Source organism: Temnothorax longispinosus, chromosome 9, assembly GCF_030848805.1.
Source record: "Temnothorax longispinosus isolate EJ_2023e chromosome 9, Tlon_JGU_v1, whole genome shotgun sequence".
NCBI classification, from domain to species: Eukaryota; Metazoa; Arthropoda; class Insecta; order Hymenoptera; family Formicidae; genus Temnothorax; species Temnothorax longispinosus.
The window spans coordinates 8,256,028-8,267,013 of record NC_092366.1 but is presented as its reverse complement, the minus strand read 5'-3'; the positions used below and the strand labels follow the sequence as shown (position 1 = coordinate 8,267,013).

At 31.2% G+C, this 10,986-nt stretch overlaps 1 protein-coding gene across 9 annotated transcripts in view; it reads right to left on the bottom strand.

Moving 5' to 3' along the window:
• Positions 1-7,554: 7,554 nt before the first annotated feature.
• Clip-190 (Cytoplasmic linker protein 190) overlaps positions 7,555-10,986 on the bottom strand; it is a 29,734-nt gene continuing 26,302 nt past the window's right edge. For all 9 annotated transcript variants that reach the window (XM_071787573.1, XM_071787576.1, XM_071787575.1 and 6 more), the window contains 2 exons: positions 10,779-10,930; positions 7,555-10,719 (listed from right to left, as the gene is read on the bottom strand). In XM_071787573.1, the coding sequence (XP_071643674.1) occupies positions 8,548-10,719; positions 10,779-10,930 (2,324 nt within the window). In that variant the 3' untranslated portion in view covers positions 7,555-8,547. The remainder of the gene's footprint in view (positions 10,720-10,778; positions 10,931-10,986) is intronic.

Below are 10,986 nucleotides of genomic sequence, written 5' to 3'. Positions count from 1 at the left end.
TGATAGGTTTGTTTTTATAGTAACAATCTTATAACAATAACAATAAAGTTATAAGATAACATTTATGTTCATTAATGTAAAAGAAATCTTTGGTTTAGCTTTGCGATTAATTTAATACAAATTAAATTAAAATGTAAAAAATTAATGTACATCTCTAATACGAAAAAAATAACATAATCCGCGCGTAGAATATTATGTTAATTTAATGCATTTTAACATTTGTACACATTTATGTACAACCGAATCTTTTTAAAGCGAAGGATTATAGTTATTGTCAAAATTTATGTGTTATATCTCTCTATCAAATTTAATTTGTACCAAGTATAATTTAAACCTGTATAGACGTATTCCCTTTACATTACAACACTTTTGAAATCAGCATGACAACTTTTTGCAAAGTTTTATATACTCTGTTGAAAGATACATACAGCGTACTATTTTATAAGATGTCTTAGAATATTCGTAAATGTCTTTCCTACTGAATACTTATTAAGACATGCAGTAATGATATAAAATGTTATCTGCAATAAAAATGTAAATATGTGTCACTATATTACAATCCATTAATTCTGCATAAATTTTGAAAATAGTTCCGCTGATTCTGAATTTCAGAGAATCGTCCATCTATTCTTAGTTTAACTGTCAATAATGTCACATTAATATAATTCACAATTGTGTTCAGAGATTATGTGCCTGAGATAAGTCATTCAAGTGCCGAAATAATTTACAATTTATCGCGGTAGTTGATTTTGGCGGTTTCCTTGCAATTGGGATCACCGAAAAGACATCCCCATTTCACAGCTTCTCACCTTAAGCATTTGATAAAGTCATTAGGTTTCTCATTAGGTTTGTCGGTATATGTTATATTCTTAAGAAGCTCATGCAAGATATTCCGCACATGTGTCTAAAAATTACAAAATAATTAATTTGTAAAAATTTCTAATATCCGAGTTTGAGCAGGATGTTATTTATATATGTATGTAACATATATGCATAAATAAATTATATAAAAATATTTATGTTTGTTTATAAAAAATATTTTGCAAAAATAAATATGTAAATTTACTTTACTATACAAATTTTGATAGCATTACGGTGTGTACGAAATGTATACAACATTTAACGTTTAATTGAAGCTAACATCTATATTTATGTTCTTTTAAAGCTGATATTATAAAAGTAGTATTAATAAATTTTTTTAGGTATTTACATGCATTTAATTATTCCTATATATATTTCAATCTTGAAGAAATTTCATATAATTTATTTATATAAAATTACAATTTATTTGTAACACATAGAAATGTAGAGTAAAACGTAAAAATTTTCTTTTGCCATATTTGTTATTACGTACCTTTATTTTCCCAGACAAAAATAATTCAGGTACAGATTTAAAAAGTTTAAACACAGGAACCCATACTATGTAATCTGTCTCTCGTTCTAGATATTTCGTTAGGTTCAAGAAAGTGGACAAGGAAAGTTGATCATTCATCAGAAAATAAACTGCATCATCGATAATTTGAGCACGATTAAGCACATGTATTTTTGTATATTTGTCCGATGTCCTTAAATAGTGGATATAATCCGATCCCAATATATAGCATCGTAATTGACACGATAATATCCTACCATACATTAAACACATTTTCGTTGCTAATTACATATGTATAACGCAATTTAATAAAAAATGTAAACATATAGCTAGCAAAACTAGCAAAACTAGGAAAAAAGAATTGATACTACCTATGATATATAAAGTTCTATAAATATTTCATGAAATTTGGTCCATTCGGAATATGCATAGAATATTCTACAAATGTCTAATAAATATAGTACATTTAAAAAATGCATAGAATATTCTATAAATATTTTGACAAATATAGAATATTTGGAATATTTACGGAACATTTTGTTAATATTCTTAAACATTTATAGCATGTGCTATGAATATTCTGAAAAACTTTTCTAGAATTATTATGAATATTTCAATAATAATCTGTGAACATTGCAATAAACATGAAATATTCAGAATATTAATAGAATATTTTTTACATATTAGTAGAATATTTTTAAAATAATCTATAAACATTTTAGGAAAAATATTGAAAACATTCTAATTATTCTAGGAATATTTAAAGAATATTTTGGAACATCATATAAATATTCTGGAAAGCATTAATAAAAACTTTTTAGAAATCCGAGACCCTTGCGAGCTAACGAAGGGGAAGCGTAACGAGACCACGAGAGAGTCCCCAGGTAGGAAACGCCGATACTCGAGAAACGGGCCAAGACTGGCACGAGTGTCGGTTTGCCGACGTTTAATGCCCAAGCCTGGCCCAACTATTACCCGAATTTGGGTAGCCGAGGCTTGGCAAGCAAGTGCAGCCCAATATTAGGCCAAAACTTAATAGCCAATCCTTATTCTTTATCATTATTATTAGATTTACAATTTTCTTTTCAAAAAAATAATTAAAAATAAATAATTTTATAAAAAAATTTTATAATGAGCCGGCACTGGTTTCTGACATTCACCCGACATTGAGAAATATTATATCATATATCTAATTCAAATTTTATTACTCTTTTTAAACTGAATTTGTTTCTTAAGATAATTTTTGGAAAATTATATATTTGCGCTAGTTATGACATATGTAGACTATATATAATGCTTACATCAAATTAAGAAGTAGTCTACCACGTAAAGCAGTTGGCTCACGATGCAGAGGTCCCGAGGTCCCTAGTTCGAATCCCACCAAGGTAAGTGTGTTTTTCAAATACGAGAAAATATTTATAACCGTAGACTGCATCTTAAGAAACAAATTTAGTTAAAAAATAGTAATAAAATTTCGAAATAAATAATTTTTTTATGTCGGGTGAATATTAAATGTATACAGAATATGCGATATCCCATTTTTAATGTTCCTAAAATAATCTATAAATGTTCTATAAATATATTTTGCATATATAAAAAAATTATGGATTATGGGGAAAAATTTATAAAACATTTGTAGATTATTCGAGAATATTTACAGAAATTTCTAAGGACATTCAAAGCGGGACATTACACATTCTTTGCACATTTATAGATCATTCATAGAAAATTCATGAATATTCTAAAGAATATTTATAGAACATTCATGGAATATTTCATGCTGTATGGGACCAATCTAAAAACGAAAACTATAACTGTAATAATTAAAAGATAAAATGGTATATATACATATAAAAACGTAAGCAAACAAACTAAACAAACAAATCGAAAAAAGAATATTATGTGAAAAAGAAGCATGAGAAAGCGAGAAAGACAAAAACAAGAGAAAAAGATATAAGATAATGATATAAATGTTACATAAAAACAGAGAAAAAATATAGATAATATTGGAAAAATCATATATGTAGATCGGAACAACTAGACGTGAAAATATCGTATATTCATGAACACACAAAATATATGCCAGGATCGAATAAGAGAAAATAAACAGAAGAAGAAAAACTTATAAAGAAGAAGAAATTTGCAAATATATATATAAATCAGAAATAGGACAAAGTGGAATAATAGCTTTCAGATAAAGCAGTTCAAAATAGAAGCAAAAATAATAAGCATAATGGCACCTATTAATTGACAAAGAGATAAAAAATATAACTAATAAACAAAATAATAAAATTATATATTTTACGAAATTTCCAATCATATATATTACTTACCTCTTATATTTTTGAAATATTTCGTAACCATTCCAAAAGACCTCATCATCCAAAACATGTTTTAACATACGAAATATAATGGATGCTACAATAAGACAAGTCATAAAAATGTTACATAATATTGTATAAAAAATATATGTAAAATATATTTCTTTAACTCTCGAAAGCTACACTGGGATCTCAGGAACCGCAACAAAGTTTTGGAAATACGTTTGGAAATATTATTTGTTTTTAAATGCGTTCTTTTTTTGTAATAATTTTTTTTACAAATCTTGAAATTACCATCATAATTCTCAAAAAATTTACGGTCAATTAAAAAAAAAATTACAATGTGTTGATTTTTGCAAAACTTATTTGCGAAAAATGGTTGTGATCTTTCTGACCTCAAAGCCTGTGAGAACGAAAAAAATTTGTGCGGAAGAGTTGAATTATTATATAGCGGCAAATAAATTCACAAAAAATGTTAATTTCTTTTAAAAAATAAATTTAAAGTCCGAAATATTCCAATATGTTTCTCTTTATATTTATAGCACAATTAATTCATTAAGATATAAAGACAAGTTTGTCTACAATATAGATATAAAACAAGTAAACAACAGACTCTACTCAATTTCTGCAGTGTCAATTTGACATAACATTTTATTAATAAATTCTGTTATATTTTTGTAGGCAAATATTTTATCAATAAAATATGTAAGACACCTTCAAAATATAGTCGACAAACTTTAATGTCCAGATACTCTTCTCGTTCTTCTATGTAAATTATTTTCAAAAATTTATAGACAATAGTATAATATAAATATATACACTTGCAAAATTTTACCTTTTCTGCGACAGTATGAGAAAAAAATTGAATTAGTTTCAGTACTGTTGTCTTCTGACACAAGAGGATTTATGATGAGTGATTCCAAAGAAGCCAAACGGAGAAATGCCTGTTGAGTTTCGACTACAAACATATCCCATATTCGGAATTATTATGTATATTTTTATGCCTTACCTGGAACCGTAACTACAAGATAAATTGATGGATGGATATTCAATCAAAGAAGATACTAGAATTGTAAATTCTAAATGGAAAATAAAATCTATATTTTTACATTGTTTTTTTAATGACCTTATGAGCATTTATTTTCTACAAATATTATCGCAAAATAATGGCATTATGATGACTTTATCAAGACCCTTTTCTTAAAAGAAATTAATTTCTCAATATTTTATTTACTAGATAACGTAACTGAAAATTTACAAGAAAATCATTTACAAATAGCTTTTACTGCCTTCTATGTATATTATTCAAATGCGAATAACATGTGGGAAAGAAATTCTTTATATGTTTTAACATTTTAGAAATGTCTAATAATAAACTCTAATCTAAAAGCATACAAAAACGTTTGTAACTTTTCAGACTATTGTTTTGTGAAAGAGTGTTGTAGATAAAAGTTCTTCGTTTTCCAATTCACCTTTCGGGAAAGGATATAAATAGAGATTAATCTTAGATTTGAAGGCTCTCGAAATTTCAAACTAAAATGATGATGAAAATTGATCGCGTAGATCTCGCTTATAGTTACGGTTCCAGGTAAGGCATAAAACTATACATAATGACATCATGATGACTTTATTTTCATCACTTAAAAATTATATTAACGCCACTTCAATATCTGCATTTTAATATTATGGTAACCTCGTGTTCTGCGTGGCGTGTTAAGCCCTACGTGGGTCACCTTATATAATGTTAAGTAATACGAATAAGAACGATTATGTAAGAAAAACGCATAGTGCAAAATAATTAAGCCTTGTTGACGGCATTTGTTGCATATAGCTCAAAAATTCCCCTTTGCAAACACATCAACGTTGGAGACAAAAAAACAGATAGCCCAGTCAAATGGGTATTTGGGTAGGAAATAATACTACCAGCGTGGAAGTGTGTCTTTTGGGGTTGTAATGAAGATACTAAAAGCTCACCCTCGTACCATTGTCGTAGCAAAAATCGGGGTGCAAAAAAAGGTCCAAAAATTGGTTTTTTGCCAATAACTCAAAAAGTATCACAATTAGGGAAAAAAGTGAAGACGTGAAAGTTGTAGAGAATGAAATTTCACACAAAAAAGGTATATTCAAAAATGTTGTACGACCAATTGCAGTCGATCTAGATTTTTTTGAAATAATAGGTATTTCATGACAAATGAAAAACACGTAAGCGCGTCGCGCATTTTTTATCGATAGTTCGAAAATGGCGACTCGAATAAAAAAATAGTTCAAATAAAAGTTGTAGACAATTTAATTACAAACAATTTCCATTTTTATTTTTTTTGATACGATCAATATTGACGGAGATATGAATTTTGTAAAACATTTATTATCGCTCCTCGATTATGATTTTTAGTGGTAAAATCACTTGTAATTCAACATCTGTAAGTTTAACGCAAATATTACATCTTATGAAAGTAAAAGATAATTAAATTTCGAAAATTTTAATGTATATACAAACTCATTTTGGATATATGCGTAGTGTGATAATGCTAATAAGCATGAAAAATTGTCATTTTTTGTGGATTTTGTCAAAAAAAGTCACTTTTGGTTAGCTATAGGTCAAAATATCTGTCTACATTTTTTTAAGAGAAATAAATTATCTTTAAAATAGCTTTTTGTTTATCTTCCTACGATCATTTGTTAACAAATTACAGCTGTTTAAAAATTTCAGGAAAAATACAATTTTATACAAAATTAATAATATATTGAAAAAATATATGCGTAATAATTTTTTAAAAATTGGATTTCACCTATTTTTAGTAGTTTATATGTGTGTGAAAGTAATGCAGCACTATAAATTCATCGAAAGATATGATTTCTTTAAAAAAAGAACCCTCAAAAAGTGGTGTTTTTTAAAGAAATTATGCAAAAGTGGCATTTGTATTTAGTTTTTTGCATGTATCTTTTTTGTTATTGATTTTACGAAGAAATGTCATCAGATCAAAATTAAAGCTGATAAAATTTCCTACAAAATTGATACTTTGATATTTGATTTGTAATAAGTAGTATTATGAAACGGACAATTAAAAATGCTTGTAATTTTGAATTTGCAGAAAAGTGAAATTTTGGAGCATTTATAAAGTTAAAAATAATGTACTTAACAAATTTTTAAAATGTTTTCAAGTATTGGAATAAAAATGGAAAACGATAGACAATGCGTTATTTGCAATGAAGGGGACACAGCTGTGCGACAAAAAGGATTGAACGGGTTAATTGAATCAAGTCGATTGCGAAAGGATGGAAAACACACGACATTCGCTGCATTACATGTGGCATTCATTCATCCTGACTGTAGAAAAAATTATACACGAAAAAGGAGTATACACTTAGATTTAAAAAGATAAGAAACTGAAGCTTCTACTTCTAGCTCTTGCCATAAAACGAGAAGAAAAAAGTCGTTTTATTTTGAAAAATGTTGCGTTGTTATTTGACGAATCATTTTACGCGCATCAATAAACACTCCGAAAAGAAAATAGACGAGTAGTAAGCACGATGCTAAAAGATACCACTGCTAAAAAATTCGAAGAAAGAGCTATACAACGTAACAATGAGTTAGGTCGGCAAGTGCTTGATCGTATGTCATTAACATGTATAGACTAAAAAATGTCGATATAACATTTCTAAATGTAAAAAATAACACGATGAATGAGTTATTTTAACACAAAATTTAGAGTGGACTTTCTGGGACATTAAATTTTTTACTGTGTATGTAAAAAATAAAAAATTAGTTTAATTAATAATATATAATGTATCCTAAAATTTACACTTATATCAATAAAGAGGAAGGGATACAATCTAACAGATAAAAGATCTACACAGTCATTACTTCGCATAAACATTTTGTTTTATTCTTATCTACAAAGCATTATCGTTAATGCATCACATGTTACAACAATATAATCGACTTAGAAAATATATTTCAACCCTAAGATTCGTAACGGAAGGCAAGATAACAGCAGGCCACGATATTTTCGTAAATCAGCTTCAAGTGTGCTCGAGACTTATTATATATTTCAATCTTCTTCTTTCTTTTTATTTTCTTCTTAGATGAAGATTATAAAGAATCTCTCAGCGAAGAGTATTGTGAGAATATATCATATTCAAGAGAAGTGTGAATTAATTATCGAAGAACAACCTCACGTCCAATATTCCGCTTTTTACCAGCGTGCACTACAGGAACTATCTTCTTAAGGCCGTGGAAAATAAATATTAAATAAAAGGATAACTAATTAATTCGAGTACCTATTATATACAAAATTACGTAATTCGCAACATGTTATAAAATAGATATTAAAGCTGGAAAACGAATGTATGTTCCCTTCAAATACATCTGTAAACAAAATTAACAATAAATTACCTTTAACTGAGAGTATCGATATCCTTTTTACTTTTTACATTCAAATTAAATTAATTAAAAAATAAGGATGTAATTCAATTAATAAAAAAAAGTCTAACGTAATTTATAAATTAAACTTATATAGTGTCAATATTTTGTGGCGATAAATTACGTAAAAAAAATAACTTAATAAATATATTTATTATAATCAAACTAGAAAAAATAAGAATAATTACATATCGTTAAAATTTTTATAGAGGGTGGCCTGATAATCGCGATTTGGAGGGAACATAAATTTTTACGATTTTTACGAAAATTTCTCTGTTGTGCCCGTTCTACGCGGGAAGACTCATATTCGGATTTATGATCCAAATCGAAAAATCTGGCATACAAAAATATACTCTGTAAAATTTAACAGATCTCTTTACAGCTATGGGACATACTTGGCAAGCAAACGGAACAAGGCTACGGACGCAACGTTAAAATGTCTCGGCATCGTCGCAGTCGCGCGTGTCGTGTCCGAACATCTCGCAGTTCTCGCAGTACGGCCTCTCCACGGATTGCTTCTTCGGAGTTTTCGGTACCGCTTTTTCGATAGTCCCCGTGAAATCCTGGGCCTGCCGGGGACAGTCTTCCGTTTCGTGCAGATCGAATTGATCGCAAATATCACAGAACATACGGGGCGCCGCTGTTCGCTTGTCCAGCGTGCTTCGAGTGTAGTCCTCGGCCTCGTTCGCGGGGACTCCCATCTCGAGAACCTCGATTTTGCACAACAAGCTCTCGTTCTTGCGTTGCATATCAACTATCACGGAGTTCAAAAAGTCTATCTGGCTCTTGGCGGTGTCGTTCTCCTCTTGTAACTTTGCGACGTCGATATCCTTTGCGACAATGTGCTGTTTCGTGTCGCCCGTGCCGTCGTAAGTGTTTTTCAGGTTTTCGTGCGATAACTTTAACTGATTCGTCGCCTCCGTCCATTTCGCGGTAATCTGCTTGTTCTCTTTCTCCAGTCGACTCAGCTCGTCCAGAAGTCGCGTCTCTTCCACCTTGGCAACATTCAGCCTCTCCTGCAGGTTCTGCATGTTCTTGTTCACCTCTTTCTCATTGTTCTCCATAGTTCTCGCCAGATCGGCCGATTTCGTTTCCTGTTCTCTCAATTGCTTCTCAAGCGTGTTCACCGTGTGCTGTAGCTCGTGGATTCGCTTGTTCGCGCCGCTCAGCTCATTCTGCTTCAGCTTAATTTCCTCGTTCCGCAACTGCTGCTCTGCCTTGACTCTCTCCACTTGCGCGTCTTCCAGAACCTTCACTTGCGCCTTCAATTTACCGATAATAGCTTCCTTATCATCTAAATCGATTTTGTTCTTATCTGCGGCGTCTCGCGACAATCGCAACTTGTCCTCCAATTCTCCATTTTGTTTATTTATGTCGTCAATCTTCTTCTGCTTAGCCGCAATTTCGCACTCTAAGGAATTTCGCAGCTTCAGTATCTCTTCCTCCTTGGAAGTTTCCGATTCTTTTATCTTAACTTCCGTTTCTGTCCGCAACTTCTCTCTTTTGTCCAATTCTTCATGCAAATTCGATAACTGAGTCTCCAGTGACTTCACTGAGTTCTCCAGAACAGTCTTGGTTTCGAACAATTCATTTATTTTGCTTTGTTTCTGTGCAATCGCCTCTTGTGCGTTCGTCAGTTCATTGCTATTACGAGTATGCTCTTCTTTCATGGAAGAAATTGTAGCATTTAATTCGGCTATTTGAGTCTGTGAATTTTCCACCTCCGCTCTCGTCTTTAATACTTCGTCCGTCTTATCTTTAATCGTCCCTTCGGCGTCCTTCAACTTATTCCTCAACTCTTCCATTGTGCTAGTCATAGTATTTAAAGACGTTGTTAAATTCTTATCGGCAATCGCTTTGTCGCTAACTAAGGCGTCGTGCATTTTCTGTAATTCCAATAACTTATTTTCCACATCCTGAAGTTTCGAATTCTTCTCCTGAATCGAGTTCTCCAATTTCAACGTTTTATCCGACTCGGATTTCAATTTCTCCGTCAATTCCTCGATCGACCAACGATTCGCGCTTTGATCAGCCTCGAGTTTGCTTTTGCACTTTTGCAGATTTTGTATTTCATCGTGCGAGGTCGATAATTCGGTCGACAGATCCGTAATTTTTTTCTGTAACGAGGATGTCTCTTCTTGGCAAGAATTCTGCAAGGTTTCACACTCTCCGCGAAGATTAACGATTTCTTTGTCTTTCTGCCTCAGTCGCTCCGTAAGATCGGTGAATTCACCAGATATCTCCTTCAAATTTTTCTTTGCGCGTTCACCTTCTTCTACCTTCGCCGATAATCCACTCTTTTCTTGTTCGTATTCGCGTATTTTATTAATATAATCTGCATTCGACTTTTTAGCCTCGTCTATCTGCGACTCCAAGTTTTTTTTCTCTGAACACAGTTGCTCGACTAACGTCGTGTTCTTGTTTAATTCCGTCTCGGTACTGGACAGCTTTCCCTCCGTTTGCTTCAACGTAGTTTCCGTTTGAAAAATCTTCTCGCGAGCTTCGTCTAATTCCTTCTCCTTTCTCCGCAAATCCTCGTTGTACCTCGACAATTGTTCCGACGAATCAGCGGAAGTGCTGATCGCGCTCGCTATATCAGACTCCTGTAATTAAATTTAGATCATCAGTCTAATGAATTAATAACTAATTATTCTATACTGACCAGTTTTTCCTTCTGCAATAAGAGTTGCGATACTTTTTCCTCCGCCCTCGCAATTTGTTGATTCAATTTCTGCACATTCGACTCAAATACGCGAAGTTCGCTCTCTAAATTTGTTTTCGTTTGCTCGGATAATGTGAGGGCGTCTTGCAATTCTAAAAAGATTTAAAATAAATCATATTAGATTTACATTAACGAATATGTAATTAAT